Source organism: Oryzias latipes, chromosome 22, assembly GCF_002234675.1.
Source record: "Oryzias latipes chromosome 22, ASM223467v1".
Classification (NCBI taxonomy): domain Eukaryota; kingdom Metazoa; phylum Chordata; class Actinopteri; order Beloniformes; family Adrianichthyidae; genus Oryzias; species Oryzias latipes.
The window spans coordinates 24,561,979-24,581,288 of record NC_019880.2 but is presented as its reverse complement, the minus strand read 5'-3'; the positions used below and the strand labels follow the sequence as shown (position 1 = coordinate 24,581,288).

The 19,310-nt window shown below is 46.0% G+C and overlaps 1 protein-coding gene across 4 annotated transcripts in view; it reads right to left on the bottom strand.

Annotated features, from left to right (window-relative positions):
* Nucleotides 1–646: 646 nt before the first annotated feature.
* The window catches only part of LOC101156053 (gephyrin-like), a 34,080-nt gene continuing 15,416 nt past the window's right edge, over nucleotides 647–19,310 (bottom strand). Inside the window, exons 7-24 of one of the 4 annotated variants that reach the window (XM_023951518.1) lie at nucleotides 18,871–19,167; nucleotides 17,353–17,454; nucleotides 12,256–12,393; nucleotides 11,438–11,480; nucleotides 11,202–11,339; nucleotides 9,809–9,901; nucleotides 9,628–9,683; nucleotides 8,489–8,608; nucleotides 8,350–8,408; nucleotides 7,459–7,612; nucleotides 7,264–7,385; nucleotides 5,759–5,846; nucleotides 5,590–5,663; nucleotides 5,362–5,426; nucleotides 4,841–4,944; nucleotides 4,487–4,583; nucleotides 1,116–1,254; nucleotides 647–1,034 (exon numbers count right to left, since the gene is read on the bottom strand). In XM_023951518.1, the coding sequence (XP_023807286.1) occupies nucleotides 1,121–1,254; nucleotides 4,487–4,583; nucleotides 4,841–4,944; nucleotides 5,362–5,426; nucleotides 5,590–5,663; nucleotides 5,759–5,846; nucleotides 7,264–7,385; nucleotides 7,459–7,612; nucleotides 8,350–8,408; nucleotides 8,489–8,608; nucleotides 9,628–9,683; nucleotides 9,809–9,901; nucleotides 11,202–11,339; nucleotides 11,438–11,480; nucleotides 12,256–12,393; nucleotides 17,353–17,454; nucleotides 18,871–19,167 (1,884 nt within the window). In that variant the 3' untranslated portion in view covers nucleotides 647–1,034; nucleotides 1,116–1,120. The remainder of the gene's footprint in view (nucleotides 1,035–1,115; nucleotides 1,255–4,486; nucleotides 4,584–4,840; nucleotides 4,945–5,361; nucleotides 5,427–5,589; nucleotides 5,664–5,758; nucleotides 5,847–7,263; nucleotides 7,386–7,458; nucleotides 7,613–8,349; nucleotides 8,409–8,488; nucleotides 8,609–9,627; nucleotides 9,684–9,808; nucleotides 9,902–11,201; nucleotides 11,340–11,437; nucleotides 11,481–12,255; nucleotides 12,394–17,352; nucleotides 17,455–18,870; nucleotides 19,168–19,310) is intronic. The other 3 variants (XM_023951521.1, XM_023951519.1, XM_023951522.1) reach the window with 3 other exon arrangements.

Genomic DNA, 19,310 nt, shown 5'->3' with positions numbered 1-19,310 from the left:
TGATAAGAACCAATTCCAACAATTCAAAAGACATTAGGAAAGATCAGGAGGGGATGACTTGTGCTGGAATCTTTCAAAAAGCACCAGAGGTCGGTTTAGGAACTAAAGGCCAACGTCGGACAGAGCTGCGAGACGATCCAGCTTCATGGGATTTCATTGCAGTGAGAAAACGTAGACCAAAGCCAGTCTGATCCTAGAAAAGGTCAACCAGAAAAAGCTTCAATTTGGAGAAGTAACTTGGCACGTGGAACATGAACAAGGCGTCACAGTGGCGCCGCCATCTCTGACACGACACCCAATCACAGCAGACAAAAAGGCGGCGTTCCATTTCGGCCGCACTGTCAGACCAGAAACCCCGCCCCCACCGGCAGCGAGACGGCGGGACGCAGCCCCGCCTCCCGCTGCTCCAGCCGGAGGAGTTTCATGGCTTTCACTGAGAGTTTGTGTCTCTCTGGACGATTGGTTTTTCTGCAGAGGAAACTGGACTGATAATAGTAAAAATATACAAACAATCCTTGAATTTTTTTTTCCACAAAAAAAAAAAAATTCTACTCGGTACCACTACAGTGAAACGTTTCATTTCTTTTTTTCTATGTCTGATAGAAAATGCCAGAGGTGCGGGAGGAGAAAGAGGAGAAAAAAGGAGTGGAGGAAGGGAAAATACTTTTATACCTACCAGAGAAAATCGCACAAACTGAAGAGGAGAAAGGGGCATGAGTACTACCATCAGAACCAGAATGATATTAATAATAAATAGAATAACTTAGAATATTGATAATCATCATTAGGATAATAATAATAATAATATTACAGAATAAATCTCATATTTTCTCTATTTTTTCTTCATTGAAATACAGTGATCTGCTCAAAGCAGAGAGGACTCGGCCTGCGCTGGCTCCGATTGGCTGTTGCATATGACATCACAGCTAATGGCAACCAGATAGACATGCATCACTTCCTGCCCCCACCCATATCTCGTCCCATCAGGATGTTCAGGGGCTGCCGTGGCAACCGGTAGCAAATGACCTGTGAGTCTGCGGAGACAGACACATTGGCGTGCGTTAGCGTTGAGAAGAAAGCTGGGCGCGTGCACTCGGGCGCGTAGCCCCTCCCACCTGCATCATAGCCGCCCGATGACCATCACGTCCACCACCTCCCCTTTGCGCAGCTCCACGTACTGCTCCGTCTTGGGGGGCAGCATCAGCAGGCCGTTGGCGCTGCGCATCGACATCAGCCTGCTGGACACCTGGTTGCCTGCAGAGACAGAGACTTCTTAACGTTTCAGTGAGTTTGCGGACTGATCCTGTTGCCTTGGTGCATCTGTTCGCCCGAATCCCAACCAGAACGGTTGAGATTAGCCCGCGCTCTACGGTCATCCGGGCTCTACGGTCATCCGGGCTCTACGGTCATCCGCGCTCTACGGTCATCCGGGCTCTACGGTCATCAGGGCTCTACGGTCATCCACGCTATACGGTCATCCGCGCTCTACGGTCATCCGGGCTCTACGGTCATCCGCGCTCTACGGTCATCCGGGCTCTACGGTCATCCGGGCTCTACGGTCATCCGCGCTCTACGGTCATCCGGGCTCTACGGTCATCCGGGCTCTACGGTCATCCGCGCTCTACGGTCATCCGCGCTCTACGGTCATCAGGGCTCTACGGTCATCCACGCTATACGGTCATCCGGGCTCTACGGTCATCCGCGCTCTACGGTCATCCGCGCTCTACGGTCATCCGGGCTCTACGGTCATCCGCGCTCTACGGTCATCCGGGCTCTACGGTCATCCACGCTCTACGGTCATCAGGGCTCTACGGTCATCCACGCTATACGGTCATCCGGGCTCTACGGTCATCCGCGCTCTACGGTCATCCGCGCTCTACGGTCATCCGGGCTCTACGGTCATCCGGGCTCTACGGTCATCCGCGCTCTACGGTCATCCGCGCTCTACGGTCATCCGGGCTCTACGGTCATCCGCGCTCTACGGTCATCCGCGCTATACGGTCATCCGGGCTCTACGGTCATCCGGGCTCTACGGTCATCCGGGCTCTACGGTCATCCGCGCTATACGGTCATCCGGGCTCTACGGTCATCCGGGCTCTACGGTCATCCGGGCTCTACGGTCATCCGGGCTCTACGGTCGCCCGCTGCACATCAGTTTCAGCATTCATCCAACACTCAGACGAGTCCCAGAGTCTGTTTTTTATTTTTTTCTTCCTACATGAATACAAAAAGAAAATATAATAATAACATCTCTTGTGCTATATCTTGTGGGGTCCAGATGACCCCACCCTCACATTGACGTGTTCTCCCTACCATGACAAAGGTGGATAAAGGTGGAAAGATATCATGTAATCCATGGACACCAGTGAAGATCACAAATCATTGAAGAAAAAAGGTTCAGAGCACTGTCTAGTGGGTCTAGATGACCCAACTCCCAAGTGGGATCATCTAGACCACAGTTTTTCAACCTTTTCTGAGCCACGGCACACTTTAACCTTGAAAAAAATCCTGCGGCACACCAGCATCCAAAAATTCAAAAAAAGGAGAAGATCATAGTCTGTATTGATCTACAGTCCCTCAACAATCTCACAGGCATTTTTGTGATAATTGTGGCAGAAAAAGCTGGAAGCTGCAGCTGTTTTTTGATGTAATAAAAGTTAAGTTAGACGATTTAAAAACTGTTTGATGTGTGTTCGTTGTGGTTTCAAAACGTTTAACAAGGACGGCTCATTGTGCGCTGAGACGCTGTCACTTTAACCCAATGCATCATGGGAGATGTAGTGCAAACAGCCGGAGATCGCATTTCTGAGCTTCATTGTTTTGTTCACTTGTTCCACGGTCTGACACCGGATTCTGTGGAAAGCTACACCGCTAAAGACGAGCTTTAGCTGGTATTTTTGTTGGAACTGAGAGACTTTATGAGCAAAATCGGGACAAGGAAGTGAAGACTTTAACCACTTGTGATTGGTCAGACTGATGACATATGATTGAGCCCCCCAAGAATGATTGATGGAGACAGTTAAAGGGGCGGGCTTTTCAGAAAAACGGCTGAAGCTACGGCTAAATCGCGGTACCGTCATTCTTATCAAAGTGTCTTTAATAGAATCAAATAAACACAAAGAAAAAAGTATTTTACAATCTTTTATATTCTAACTACTCAGTGTTTTATCAGGGCCTGTTTGGATGAACACAGAGCTGATATCCTGGAGAGGGGAAATGTTTTTAGATCAGTTAATGAGGGCAATTTCCCACGGCACACTGGTTGAAAAACACTGGTCTAGACTCCACAAGATAGCACAAGGGATATATCCACAGTTCAACATTGTTTCATTCTATACAAATCTGTGTAGAACAGGGCTGAGCGGATTTTTATGACTCAGCAGTTTGTGTTTTCTTGCCCTTTCCTTGATCAGGAGAACAGATGGTTGATAAGGAAGAACTGCTGGGTTGGAGGTGATCAGCTCAAAGCAGCAGCTTCTTCATCATTTTACCTTTTAGTTTGTGCAGCTGAGAGAAGGTCAGGCAAGGTCAGTCTGTCGAGTGAGTCCTGCCGTTCTGGGAATTGGTTAAGGCTGCAGCTACTGCCACAGGTATCTATTGGCTGATGGCTCAATTCAAGTCCCACTCCGTTCATCTTTTGATTTATTTTAAAAAAGCTCTTTAAATTACCAGTATGCTTAAAGAATAAACAAAAAAACTGTTGTTTTCCAGAACATAGTTTCTGCAGAGCAGAAAGAATTCCTCAGAAATTCGCCTCTGAGTTGGAGGCAGGACCGCTGGCGCCAATAACCCTCTTATCATCCCTTTGCTTGCTTTGCTCTTCCCCTAGAATCCAGTTCAGACGAGGAAAACAAAAACATTCATGGATCTATTTGTCTGCAGGCGGATCCATCAGAATGGAGCAGGCAGCTTGTGGCCTGTCAGCATATTTGTGACATCCCAAAGGAGGCCTTTTTCAAACAGCATTTTTGTTATTCTGATTCACAATGATTTGGATAAAGAAATTCTTAGATATGTAGTTTTAATCTTAATTTTCTTTATATATGTCTTACACCTTCTGATAAATGCTACAAAGACATGTTAACACCAAAAAACACCATTTTAATTGGTGTGGGTCTTTACACGAAACAAAAGTTGTGTCTTTCTTAAGGTTCTGTTTTCAGTAAGGTTCAGGCTAAATTGGACCCAGAAAAACAGAAACGTGTTCCAGATAACATGCCAAATCCTTGAATCTTCAGGAAGTTTTAACATTTCTGATTTCAGCACTGCCAGCACTCTTCCACAGAGAGGAAACTGAAAGAGAGGTGACCAAACTCTGTTAGGGACGGGTGACTGCCCCCTTGTGGTCAGAAGGAGTTACCACCAGGATCTCAAACCCAGCACAGCAGCTGTTTTTAGGTCTTTGTGTCAGTAATGTCTTCATCATTAACAGAAGTCCAGTATAGATCATTAAAACGGGATGGTGTTTTTGTGAGGACATGTGTACCTGTGCTTTGGGCCCAGGGCAGAGGTTCCTGATGGTGCCAGGTCAAAATGCAGCGGTGGTACTCGGGTCTGGGGTCCAGCTTCACGTCACAGGAGAGCTAAACACCAAGAACAGGTTTTAGTTCTGCAGTCGCTCTGAGTGCTGATGAAGAACAGAGGCGCAAACACAGAAACCGCTGAGAAGCAGACCGATATCAACAAAGACCGACTGTGGAAGCTGCTTGGAGATTTGAAGGAATCGGAGGTTTAAAAAACGTATAGAGTTTTGTTCATTTGTGATTATGTAGAGAGCCGTCTCTGTGTGTGCATGAGGGTGAGTGTGTAAAAGAGAGGAAGGGGTGTTTGTGCGTCTTACTCTAGCTTTTATAATGGTGGGCCGTGGGTCCAGAATGCCTTGCATTTTCCTCAGGGCAGGAATCACGAACAGGTTACACGTCACCACTGCTGACACCGGGTTTCCTGAAACGAGTCCACACAGTTCAGATTTATCTCCATGGCGACCCACTTCAGCCCAAACCCAGAGTGCATCCCCACTGCTGGAGAACAGACAGCTGTGGTGTGTGGCAACCCGTCAGAACAAAAATACTTCAATTCTTGCTGCAGAGCAATGAGGAAACCAAGCAAAACAAAAGACGATGAAATCCCTGTAGGTCAGTGCCAGGCAGATTTCTGATGACCATCTCTTTCAGCTTTATTCATGAAAGGTTATGTGAATGGTCCGTGTGCCGAGGAACCCGACTGACTGAAGGAGGGCCTCGGTGTTCACGCTGATGACCTGCTACATTCTCTCTATCTCATCTGACTGACACACACAAACCCTCCCCACAAGAACATCCATGAGGGTTTTACTGAGCAGGATGGGCGGCGGCGGCGCACCTGGAAGAGCAAAGATGAGCTTCCGGGTTCCATCGATGTCCACAGTGGAGAAGGTGGTGGGGAGCCTGGAGCAGAGACGCAGTCAGAAAGATCAAACTCAGACCTCAGACTTTGGACTAGTCCAGCCCAACAGACTGTCCTCAGAACCTTCAGAACTCTCCTGACCAGGAAACATCTGAATGTTGGAGTTGGGACGGGCAGAAGACCAGATCTTCTCCCGGAACTCACCCGGGCTTCATGAAGACTCGTCCAAAGTGGATCTGAGCATGGAGGTCAATGTCCAACACCTGCTTCAGGTAGTCCTGATGAGCGCACAGATTAAGGTTCATGCTGCAGAGTCACGGCTCCACCCAAATGATCTACCCAACCGCATGAAAGATCAATGGGGCGCATCTACCTTTTCTCCCATGGACACGCCCCCTGAGGTGATGATGACGTCAGCACGGCTGATCCCCTCGTGGAGAGCCGACAGCAGGTCGTCAGGGCTGTGGGGAACCAAGACATGCTGTTGGTGAGAACCTCAGCTGATCAGTGGTTCTCCACAAGGAGCTCCTCTGAGCCTCATTCACATCTGTGGTCAAACATCTCCAGATGTTTTGTAATCGATGCAAACTACAAACCACTCAGCAGTTTGTAGGATTCCAATCATTTTAATTCACAGCTAATAAAAGCCTAAAACTTATTTTCTCAGAAAAATCACTTCTGACAAACCAGGAAACAAAAATAACAGCAGCAAATTCATCTGAGGCCACAGCAAGAGCACCAAAACCTCTCTGACCTTTGACCTGATCAAAATCAGTGGACCAGAAGAAGACATAAGCTATGTCCGAATTCCCACCCTAACTAAACATGTTACAAACACTGACGTTTTTTTGTTTTTTTTTAAAGGAAATGAACTGGCGTTAGGGTTCCCAACCTAACCCCTAACGTCTAAAAAACGATATAGTGCCCTGGATTTTAAAAGCAATTTGGACAGAATGCTCACTACTTTATTTATTTTTTTAAATGGCGGATATGACATCGTCAATTTCACAAAGTTAGAATCTAATTAATCTGAGCGTTTTGCCGCGATCATTTCTGAGTCCACTGTGCTCTGAAGATAAATACTTTAATGGTATATTAAACAAATACATTTAAATACATTTTTTTGAGCAAAAAATGTCCTGACGCACTGCATTGTGGTCTATATTCGACAATCTAGTGAGCATCGATGCACACTGGTTTTTCGCAGAGACTTCTGGGAAATTTCTAGGGCACTTGATTTTGGAATTGTAGATTCGGACAGGACTGCAAAATGGCAAACGCACCACATAGTGCACTATGTAGTGAGTAGGGAAGGAATTCAGAAGCAACCATGGATCCACAAACAAACAAAGACCGGAAACTTGTCTGTCCTGGCCTCTTGGGGGCTGTTGAAGGGGGTGGGTGGGGCATTCGAGTGTTTTTTTTACTCAGCACTGTCCTTGCTGCGACATCTCATTATACACTCTGTATTTCTGTTAATATGTAAAATGTTCATCAAACAAAGTTATTTAAAACAAAAAAAAACTTCTCAGTGGACGACCAGCAGCCCGTACACACTGGCCATGTGACGCTCATTTAGCACACGGTGTTCACACTGCACAAGCAGGGAGGGGCTTCTTCTATCAACTAACTAGTGCATGTCCGCCGCCTACAGTCGGAAGAGGCTTGGTGGGAACGTATCTCAAGTCTTCTCTTCTTCCAGACTCAAGGTCAAGGATTTTACTTTGATCTGAGGATCGCCATTTTCATTTATGGGGTTAAACAAATGATTTTACATATTTATGTAATAGTAAGCCTTTTACAGGTGGAACGAGCTTTTATCTTAGCCTACTCTCTGCGGTAACGTGACAGTTTGGTGTGAGGCGGAAATGGTCTCACTTGTCTCCCACAATGCCGAGGTTAATGGTGGGATATCCGTGCTCCTGGATGGTGGCGAGCAGAGTGGAGCGGTTGGAGTCCCGGATCTTTCCTGGGTGGAGGTCGTCCTCTGGGTTCAGGAGCTACGAGGAGAACAGGACGTCTTTATTCTGACTGGGAAGCAGAACTGAGGGGGTTTTGTGTCCGCCAGAGTACCTCGTTTCCGGTGGACATCACCGCCACCACGGGGAACTTGTGCACGCTGACCTCGGTCACGCCCACTGTGGCCAGCAGGCCGATCTCAGACGGGCCCATATGAGTGCCTTTAGCCAGAACACACTCGCCCCGCCGGATGTCGTGTCCAATCGGCCTGCATGCACACACACACACACACACACACACACACACACAAGAGCACACTTCTATTCAGATTTTCTTTCAAGGTTATGCAATCCACATCACCACCAGAGTCGGAGATCCAGAACGTCTTGGTCCGTCACAAAAGGAAAATATTTTGACAAATCCAAGAATTTTCTATAAAAAACTTCTGTCGTGAAAGTTTAACAAAGAGAATGTGATAGGAGGAAATAGGAAACAGAAAGGAGAATAGAGAGGAGGCAGAAAAAGACTGAAAGGAGGCAGGAGGCAGAATGCAGGCAGAGAGGAGGTAGAAGGAAGCAGAAAGGAGACAAAAAGGAGAAAAAAGGAGGTAGAAGGAGGCTGAAAAGAGAAGAGACGAGGCAGAAGAAGGCAGGAAAGAAAAGAGAGCAGGCAGTAGGTGGGATAAAGGAGGGAGAAAGAAGCAGAAAGGGAAAGAGAGCAGGCAGAAGAAGACCGAAAGGAGGCAGAAAGCAGGCAGAGAGGAGGTAGAAGGAAGCAGAAAGGAGACAAAAAGGAGAAGAAAGGAGGTAGAAGGAGGCAGAAAAGAGAAGAGACGAGGCAGAAGAAGGCAGGAAGGAGGCATGAAGGATTCAGAGAGGAATTAGAAGGAAGCAGAAAGGAGGCAGAAAAGAGAAGACAGGAAGTTTTTGTCTGCTCCAAATTCCAGCTACACTATCACCTCCTGATGTTCTGACACACTTTGACTTCTGTTCCTTTCCACTTCACCTGATATCTTGTCCGGGCCGCACTTGGACCATAATCCTCACCTCCAGCTCCTCTGTGCCCTGAAACAGGCAAACGGGCAGTCAGCGAGGCGCACGCCTCCACAGCAACACAAGGACAAGCTAAGAGAGGAGGTCCTTACATCCTCAGACTCCCTCAGAAGCTCCGTGTCTTCAACCTGAACCACAGCATCGGCTCCACAGGGGATGGGAGCGCCGGTCGTCACCCTCATCACCTGACCCGGCATCACAGTGTGTGTGGGCTGCGCATGAACACACAGAGACACACGCCCACATCAAAAAACCTCAAACATTCCAGCTCCACTGGAGCCACAAAAGAATTACAATAAAACAGCTTTCAAAACGGCTTCAGTGGAATTCAAACTAAAAGATCGGAGTCTTCATGAAGCAGATTTTACATTCATAGAACATTTTTGCCTAAAACAAATGAAAACACTGAAAATGAATGCTGCTATGAGGCAGAACTTTGTGAAGTTTCTGTGTCTTTTATGGGCTTTTTGTGGGAGGGTTTTAATTTACAAATACATTCTGTAAAAAAATAGTTGAGGTTTATCTATGATGAAAATTACAGCCCTCTCTCAACATTTTAAGTGGTAGAACTTCCACAATTGTGGCTGACTAAATACTTTTTTGCCCCACTGTACTTCAGATACATAATTCCACCAGAACACCCCCAACTTTCTGTTCATGGGTGATGATGATGCTCCACCACATGGTGCCAGAATTGCAGCTGGCCTTCAGGAAGTGGGAGATCCTCATATGGTACGCCCAGCAATGACCTCTGACCTGAACCCCATACAGCACGTCTGGGACCAGCTGACCCCACCCAGAGTGACCTGGTAGAACTCTGTGTATCACTTGGGGAAGACTGGAACGCTTTGCTTCAGAGCAACATCATGAGTCTGCTGAGGAGCAGGAGACGTTGCTGTCAAGCTGTCAATGCAGCAAACGGTGGAAACGCCCGCTATTGACGCGGTCAAGGTTTGTTATTTGGGCCGGTCTTTATTATTGTCTTAATATGAAGGGTAACAAACATCAAACTGATGAAAGTGGTGTTTCTTCTTAAAATTCAGACCACAGAGGAGAAGCGCTCACGTAAAACGACAATAACCCTAACTTGAGAGTAGAGAAGTTCTTATTGAAACCAAAATTATGTTAAGATGTTAAAAAGTTGAACCAATCTGGGGAGGATCGTTTTGTGGCGTCATCACTTCAGCTACATTCCATAATAACTGTGGGCGTCTTCTGTGCAGGAGCTGACCTGTTGTCCGGCCTGCGACTCCCCCATGATGAAGCGGTCTCCTGGGCCGTCGGCAGCTGCAGGTCAGCCACAAACACAACCGTGACAGTCAGAGGAAGGTTCCCGGCTTCCGCTGCTCGGCAGGTCCGAACGTGAAGGCGATGCAGAAACACATGCAGATGTTTGCTGCAGCAGCACTCACCGCGCACGGCGTAGCCATCCTTCACCGAGGCGGGGAAGGGAGGGAGGTTGTCTTTGGCGTAGATGTCCTGAGCAAGCACCCGACCCAAACCATCTGCAAACACACACAATGGTCTTCATCAGCGCTCCTCTGACTGCAGCTGCAGCAGCTGCAGAAAGTCTATCTGCTCCAGCTGTTCTGCTTTTTTTAGCATGTGTAAGCAAGTCTCCATTTCCTTGCATGTACAAAGACCCACTTCCCGTTGCTGAGAGCTCTCTGTTCACATGCTCTCCCACAGCCCCTTACACCCCCAACCTAACATTATTGGTGCAACAAAAATGGCGAGCAGTGCTGGAGCTATCCAGCCGTACAGTTTAGATCCAGATTCCAGCTCAGCCGAGGAGAACAGAGACGTTCATGGATCGATTTGTCTGCAGGTGGATGCATCAGAATGGAACAGAGCAGGGAGCTTGTGGCACCACCCAGTGTATTTTTTGTGTCGCAAATCATTCAAAATGATTTGAACAAAAAAAAAAAAAGGACTCAAGAAAGTAATTTTGAGCTTGATTTTCTTTGCATATGTGAAAAATGACACAAGAACCTGTTGAAAACCCCAAAAACAGCATTTTCATTAGAGGGGGTCTTCAACTGTTTTTCACCTAAAGCATAAACTAAACACGTCTGCGTTTTAGAAGTCGTCGACCACTCCTGCGACATTTTAAACTGCAACCAAATGGAACGGCGTTTTCAGCATCTTAACTGTTCAGAATCAAAGCATCGGTCTGTTTCCATGCACGTCACATGTCTGATCTTAATCTGATTTCCTCAGATTTTTGAGCGTGAAAACAGAGTCATCCCAGGTCCCTTATCGGAAAACAGCAGCTGTTCAACCATAGGATTATCACACACAGACGTCTCCACATTACAGTTTTGTAAATGTGTAAATAAAACTCTCAAATAATGAGGGTGTGAGATCTAGAGGCCTTTCCAAGGCAACCACTGCTTTCATGCAGTAAAATCCAGAGTGTCCAGAGCATCACACATCACAGTGTTGTCCTATCTGTGTGCACGTTTGACTCTGCTGCGACTGAAGTACGTCTTGTATCTCAAACTGTGGTCTACTAGAGTATCATTATTGTAATGTATGGATTTCTAAGTAATCAAATGCTTGTGTTCTTCACTGTGGGGGGGACACTGGTTCCAGTCACACGGGGGGGAACCATCCCAGAATCAAAGCATCTGCTTCATTCCAGTCAGTAAGTTAACACACCTCAACCAAAACATCCAACCAGGTCAGCAGAAAGATCTACTACTGCCTCTGGAAGAGTAATGATTTGGACTCATCATTAAACACACACACACACACACCCACACACACACACACACACACACACACAAAGCTCTGAAGACTCACCTCTGTAGTTAATGACTTCGATTCCCAGAATAGGAGTCATCTCTAGAACAGTGATGAAGGCTTTGTCCATTGACGTCAGCGGGAACGGAGACATGCGATGACGACGAGCCACTTTACTGATGTCAACAGCACTGTGACCTACACAAAGACACACACACAATCAAGGGTAACAATCTTAGACAAACAAAAGCAACACAAAGCCACGTTTCACAGATGTCCATGAGTTCAGAACTTACTGGCTCTCAGGATGTTCTCATTGCTGCCACAGCGAGACTGGACCTTTTCAGGCAGAAAAAAGGGTTAGCGTTGTACTGGATGCAGACAGAACAATGTGCACATCTGTCAATCAATGGAATCATTTCTGACAACACAAACAGACGTTCAACAGCTGTAGTAGAGGAATCACTACACTTGGATGGACACCAAATGTTCAACTACACTCACAGTTATCAGATTTTCAAGAGACCATGTAAACTACTACAGGTTTTTTGTTTTTTTTTAAATAAAGGTTGTCATACAATCACGCAGAGAAAAGAAAAGAATAAAATCAATCAGTATTGAAAGGATCAATACTAAAAAGAAATAAAATCGATTTAGAAAGTTGACAAAACTGTTTTCTCACTGCTGTCATTGCAATCTCTTGATGTGCAATAATTGCAACAATTACTTTTGTGAATGTACCACAACTGAAGATTGTTGTGTCAGCTTTGTGAAACTCAAAGTCCCATTCAGCTCCCAGCAGCTCACAGCTCTTATGCCTTTAACGGTGGGAGATTGCCTGTGGTGTTTGGGGGAACTGTCATTCCTGGAGTAAATACTCCACAGCCGAATGGAGATTTGATGGAGAGTTTCACGTTTCTGCTTGGAACCAAACTAGCCTCAACGGAAGTTTAAAAAAAAAAAAATGAAACTATAAAAACGAGACGCATATTCATTTTTCCACTCCTTTCGGCTGCTTCCTTTATGGACGCCACAAAGCAACACAGGAAATGTTACAGTTTATCTACATTCGCTCTCACGGCTTCCACTCTCCTCTGCTCGGGTTTGTGTGTACCTTGGGTGTCGGGCATGAAGCGGTGGAAAGACGGGAGGTTGCCTGTGTCGCCCGCGGTGACTCGGAAGGGGTGGAGCTTAACGAGGCAGAATCTCGAGGAAGCACTTGAACGCCACGAGATATGATCGAGTCCGGGATCTACAGGCGCGCACACACACACACACACACACACACACACACACTCAGTGCGAGGCCAATAAATGTCTTTGGTCATTGTAAGATGAACTGATTTTAAATATGAAACCTCGATTTCACTTAATGCACATCAAAATAATAAAAGATTAGAGCTTAGAAAGCCTCTTTTACATGTGGCTAACACACTTCTTAACTTCTCGTGAGAGTAAATCCAATCGGACATCAAATTAAAGGACTAGTTTGACTGTACAATGAAAATGTTCCAACCAAACAAACACCAAAAAAACAATTCAACCAACCAAAACCCTTTTCCATGACCTACCCTCACTGTAGTCTGTCTGCAATTGGACTGGACTAACAATTGAGGATGGCCATTTCTAAAATAGATGTATGGATGACATGTTCTGTTTTGAAAGTGTCATTTGTGCTCAGAAAAACACAACATTGAAATATTTTTAGCTGAAATGATCGAATGGAAAACATTGTACTGTGAAAAAACATTTAACTTTCTTTAGGAGTGATCCATTAGTTAACCTTAGATGCTTTTCCTGTTACACAATGTCTGAATTGTTGTCGACTATTGCTCATCAAAGCAGGATGACACACAATTCTGACAATGTCCTTCAACACAAAAGCAATGAACACATTAAGATGAAGGTGAAAGATGGTCTGTGTACAGGAGACACTACACACATCTAAATCAATATGAATGATGTTGAAGATTTATGAGGCTGTGCTACCTTGTGAAGCCCTAATGGTTGTATTAACACGCAATAAACCTAACATGCATACTTTTGTCTTTTTTCAGATTGCACCATCATCAGCCAAACTGACCTGTACTCAGGTCTGATTGATCTGAGAACCTAGTTGGTTTGTCTGCTGGACTTGCTTCATGCAGTGCTCTGACATTTGAGGAGCTCCCCAACCTTTTTCAGGCCATGGGCCGGTTCTGTTTTACTAACCCGCTGTATTCCGTTCAGGGTCACGGGGCTGCCAGAGCCAAACCTGGCTACTGTTGGGCGAAGGCGGGGTACACCCTGGACAGGTCGCCAGTCTGTCACAGGGCCACACAAACGCACACCAAGGGAGCCATTTAGAGTAATCAATCAACCTATGAAGCATATTATTGGACTATGGGAAGAAACCAAATTGCCCAGAGAAAACCCATGCATGCATGAGGAGAACATGCAAACTCCACACAGAAAGTGCCCGGCTAGGATTTGAACTAAAGGTTGTTTGCTGTGAGGCGAGAGCACTAATGACTAAATATATTAACAAACCTGAATACACGGCATGAACAACTTTATCAGCAGTATCCTTGTGACATTAGACAGCCGGTTGCTGAACATTTTGCAATATTATTACAGTGTGTGGGAACAACTGTCACAGTAAATCCCTATTTGGAGTAAAGTCTCCCGGTTTTTGTCTGTTAAATAGAGATCTCTTTTATTTTGAAGTCAAAGGTCCTTTTTATTTCCTCACTAGATCTTTTCTGCCAATAGAAACTTTCCAAACACGTTTGTCTTTTGTCAACTTTGCTAGCTTGTGGGTTTCAAATTAGTAGTTGGTGAAGCCGCTTTAAGAAAGTACCAGATGGATTTTCAACACGAGACCGAGCGGCATTACGCACATAAAGAATTCAGGGTGTACCGGAGAATCCTGCAGTTTTCCAAAATAAATCTTTCTTCATAATCAGATTATAAATAAAATAGTGAAGACTAATAGAAAATAGTGTAGATGGGGGCTGGGGGGCCCACTGTTCCAAAACACAGTTCAGTGGATTGTCGCCAAATGGACCTGCTAAACATGCAATTAACACACAGGATAACGAAAAGATCAAAGCAGCCAAGCCAACCGGACTTTGGGGACGGGTCTCTTTAATGCAGTGCTTCTCAATTATTTTTTGCAAGGCCCCCCATGAGGAGAAAGAAAATGTTTTTCACTGATGCTGTGTAGATGTTAGCGTGTGAATACATGCTGTCGGTTTCATTGACCTCGTGAGGAGCAGGAAAGACAATTCTGAACGCTCCACCAGGTCCTCATCGGTTGAGACTGACCTCCCTTTGATTCAGGAGTTCATCAGTGTGTGGCACATTCACAAACTAGAACCAAACCAGGTTTGGTGAGAAGATCAACCGGGGTTTCAAGCCCACTCATTCTAGGAACAGGACTTAAGAACACCCGCTTTACTCGCAATAGATGTTAAAGTTCATCCAGTCTTAGAATGATAGAGGAAAAACAGATCTAAATCTCTGATTAAGAGTAAAGCACATTTGAACTGGGATTGATAATGTGAGGGCTCTGTGAAGTTATGGAGCAACCAGTCAGTAAGGGAGCAACCAGGCTGTAATGGAGCAACCAGACTGTAATGGAGCAACCAGGCTGTAATGGAGCAACCAGACTGTAATGGAGCAACCAGTCAGTAAGGGAGCAACCAGGCTGTAATGGAGCAACCAGACTGTAATGGAGCAACCAGGCTGTAATGGAGCAACCAGACTGTAATGGAGCAACCAGTCAGTAAGTTACGGGCGCCCGTGGTGCAGCGGTAGGGCAGTCGACCCATGATCGTAAGATTGCAGGTTCGATTCCCGGATTGCACGCCCATGTGCAAGGTGTCCTTGGGCAAGACACTGAACCCCACCTTGCCTTTGGTGGTAGGCGGGCGCCTGTGTTTGGCAGCGAAGCGCCCACCAGTGTGTGAATGTGTGTGTGACTGGGTGAATGGGACTGTGACTGTAAAGCGCTTTGGGCCTTCGCTAGAAGGTATAAAGGGCTGTATACGCCATTTACCATTTACCATTAAGGGAGCAACTAGTAAGTAATGGAGCAACCACTCAGCAATTGAGCAACCAGTAAGTAATGGAGCAACCAGTAAATAATGGAGCAACCAGTCTGTAATGGAGCAACCAGCCAGATTGGGAGCAACCTGTCTGTAAGGGATCAACCAGTCTGTAATGGAGCAGCCAGTTAAGGAGCAACCAGTCTGTAAGGAAGCAACCAGTCTGTAAGGGAGCAGCCAGTTACGGAGCAACCAGTCTGTAATGGAACAACCAGTAAGTAATGGAGCAACCAGTCTGTAATGGAGCAACCAGTCTGTAATGGAGCAACCAGTCTGTAATGGAGCAACCAGCCAGTTTGGGAGCAACCAGTCTGTAAGGGAGCAGCCATTTACGGAGCAACCAGTCTGTAAGGAAGCAACCAGTCTGTAAGGGAGCAGCCATTTACGGAGCAACCAGTCTGTAAGGAAGCAACCAGTCTGTAAGGGAGCAGCCAGTTACGGAGCAACCAGTCTGTAATGGACCATCCAATCTGTGAGGAAGACACCAGTCAGTAATGGAGCAACCGGTCTGCCTTGCCTGAACTTACAAAGGGCATTTTAGGAACATGTTTGGTAGAAACAGTCTTATAAAGAAAAGTGTAATAAAATGTGTTTGAGTCATCAGTTCAGCGCTCCCTCGCTATATTGCGGTTCACCTTTTGTGTTCTCGCCATTTTGCAGATTTTTTTCAGCGCAATTTTGCTTTAAAAAACAACTTTTTTTACAGTGCACTGTGTTCTGCGTACTAATTGGCTGTTGACCCTGACAACCAATGTCCTCGGTGTCGTGATTCCTATGCAGAATGTATCCGGTTTGACAAATCTACATAAATCTTAGATTGCGAGCAGATCTTTGTTTCCATTTGCTTACATGTTGCTGAGCTGAAGTGCTTCTCTGCTGTACTGGATCACACAGAAGGACAGGGGTTATTTCAGTTTGGCCACTAGGTGGAGCTTGCGCTATAGCTTTACACTTTATTCCAGAAGACTGGAAATGGAGAAAGCGCTGCTTTAGACCACAAATGGTTACTTAAAAAAAGGTTTCCTTAAAAGAGTTTGGAAAAGTCTCGCCGTTGAGTATATAAAGCTGTTCATTTAGTCAGCAATGTATGTTTATGTTGACCAAGTGTTAGCATTAGCCGTCCTATGGGAAATTCCATTATACCTTAGCATCAAGCTAGCGGGGTTTGGACTTACTGCTGTTATGCGTTAGTCCACCGGAAAAGGAAGGGCATAAAAGATCGATCTCTACTTTTATGGACCGATTATTGATTTCTTAAGCTTGGTTTTGATTCAGATCGATTAATCGAATTTATCAACCCAGCCCTATATAGCAATGAACTTATTTTTCTGCAAGACAGCGACTAGTTTTCAAAATACGTGTTGTCAGCCTTAAACTTTTTTCTTGGTCGCACAGACCCAGAGGAAAGGTTAAGGTTCGGATTACGGTTGCGGTTAGGATAAAACCACCAAATAATTCCTGTTTCTCCGGCTCACCGTTCCTCGGATGGATCAAATGCGAAGAAGACTTTTCACACACCTATCGAGACAGATAGAGGGACCTTAACTTTAAGTTTCATTTTAAATACGTGCGGCCAACAGCTAAATGAAACCTTGGACGCACTTAAAAAAAACATGTGGGCAATGCAGCTGAGTGCATCCTGGCTGCACGTATCACATGTGGTCAACATGAATTTCCATCACTTTTCGGGCTGGCCTTTCTGCAGAGGTTTGAACTTTGAGAGAAAAGTGTAAAAATGTTCATGTCTGTTTGAGTAAAGTGCATAAAGTATGTAAAGAGAAGTTTTACAATCTTAAAACAAAATAAGGGAACACTGTATGTAAAAATAGGTTTTCATATCAAAATGGTTTTGGAATAGAAATGTTAAAAAAAACGATTGAAAGTTTGATTACGTTAGTTTGATTGCATGACTGCAGGTCTGCAGGTCTGCAGCTCACATTCCGTCTGATCACATGGTAAATGTATCAGGTTTACCAGCATTGAATAGCTTAGCAGCACCAAGCCCCGCCCCCAGCCCAGTGAAGGACACAAGTGTTCTTTTAGAACTCCAGCTCTGAAACAGAAAATCTGCAGAATCCTCTGGGCACCACATGAAGCTGAAACGGGACAGGAGGACGTCTCACCGGCTGCTCATGCGTGCAGGAACAGGTGAAATGAGCGGGGGGGGCGGGGGAGTTTCCAGGCAGGTATGGGGCTCCCTTCGCCATGACCACAGCATGGCTCGTCTGATGGAGACACACATCCACACGCGCACGCACGCACGCACACACACACACACACACAGACACACAGACGAATGAGATGACATGATGTGAAGTCAGACGACCGTATTTGGAACATTTAACAATTCACTTCCCTTCATCAGAAAAGGCTCAAGTTTGAAATGACAACAGGCAGAAAGAGGCAGCAGCTGCAGGAGCATAACTGTTCCAACACACAAAACAAGCTCTAATCATCGGCATGTCGTCTGTTGATGCATCTGAACTGTCCTCCAGATGGACTTCTGTGTCAGAAGAAGACTGATCTCTGTAACCTCAAACCGATTTAATGGGAGCCAGGCTGGATCCTAGTTCATGAAGGGGATCCTGTTCAGGTTCTCCAACGTGTGGATCCCAGGGTTTCTTCTACTGAGGGACACGTTTCCATCAGTAAAAAGAAGATGCAGTTCTGCTAATGTGTCATGTTTTTTAAAAAACTTTTAATGTTTAACATTATTTTTATTTATGTCAAAAGAAAAGGGTCTACAGGTCTATCTGGGTCTCAGAGCGTTGACATCTGAGGTTTTAACTTCAGGATTTGTAAGGAAACTGACCAAAGTGTGGAGTGTGATGCTGAATTGCAGTTTCTGGGTCCTAATGCTATGTTCACACCGGACATGTGACGCACATTCCAAGAATGCACATCTGACACGTTTTTAACGCACATTAAGCCCGTGGGGTTCACACTGCACAAGCAGGGAGGGGCTTCTTCTTCTTTTGATTTCTCTACTGTTTACTAACGCATGTCCACCACCTACAGTTGGAAGAGGCTTGGAGTGAAATGTCAAACCGGTGCAAATCTTGTTAGCTCCAGGCGTTTTCTTTCACAGCTCTATTACGATATATGAAAGACTTGGAGCATAGATTTTCCGTCCAGACACAAACCGCAAATGCTGGGACGCCATCCATTCCTGATTAGTCAAAGTTCAACCTGGTTTAACATCCATCAAGTGTTCAAACGGCCACACATGTTCAACGTTGAGCCACAAAACAATTGTAGAAACATGTGTATCGATGCACGAATTTGTGAGTTTTGAACATGTAAGCCTGAAACTCGCATTTACGTCCATTAAAATGGACTTTTCATTGAAAGTGGTTGCTGGAATGCCTGTTGCTGAGAGCGGTGTGAACATTGCTTAACACTGTGAAGTCCTCCTCAGTCTGCCAGAGCTGCAGCGGTGAGGACTCTGACCGTCCTGCAGACAGAGCTGATCGGGTCGGGGAAGTTCAAAGGTTCAGATCTTTCAGTGTCATCTCTGTTCTGCTGCCCGACAGCACAGCCCCAGCATGGCTCCAGTGTAGAGCAGCACCCTTCGCCTCAATGACCTCACTTCCCCACAGTGATACGGTTTATCTGGCGGCGGCGGCGGCAGCTCTGGTTACCTTGGCAGCGATGGCGGCTGCGGTGATGTGGGAGGAGCCGTGCTGGTGATGGTGGTGATTGTGCACGTGTCTGCTTCTCCTCCTGTCCTCCTCCTCCTCCTCGTCCTCGTCCTCGCACTGGGTGCCACGCTCCATGGTGTGTGTGTGAGCATGGGCGTTGGCGTGAGTGTTGGCCATCAGGGAGGACGGGGAGGGCAGCTGCTCCAAGGCGGCATGCGTGGATTTGATCCTGACGTTGGCCTCACGCAGAAGGTCCACGGCGTGGGGCAGAGCGGGCAGAATGAACTGGAAACACTCCTGCAAACAACATCAAAATAAAGAAAGGTTTTCATGACAAACCCACAGAAAATCCAAGGATCAACACCACAACGGCACGGCTTCATCTCAGACGAAACTTCTCGTTCTTTGTTTGTTTTGTCTGAAACTTGTGAAACCTTTCT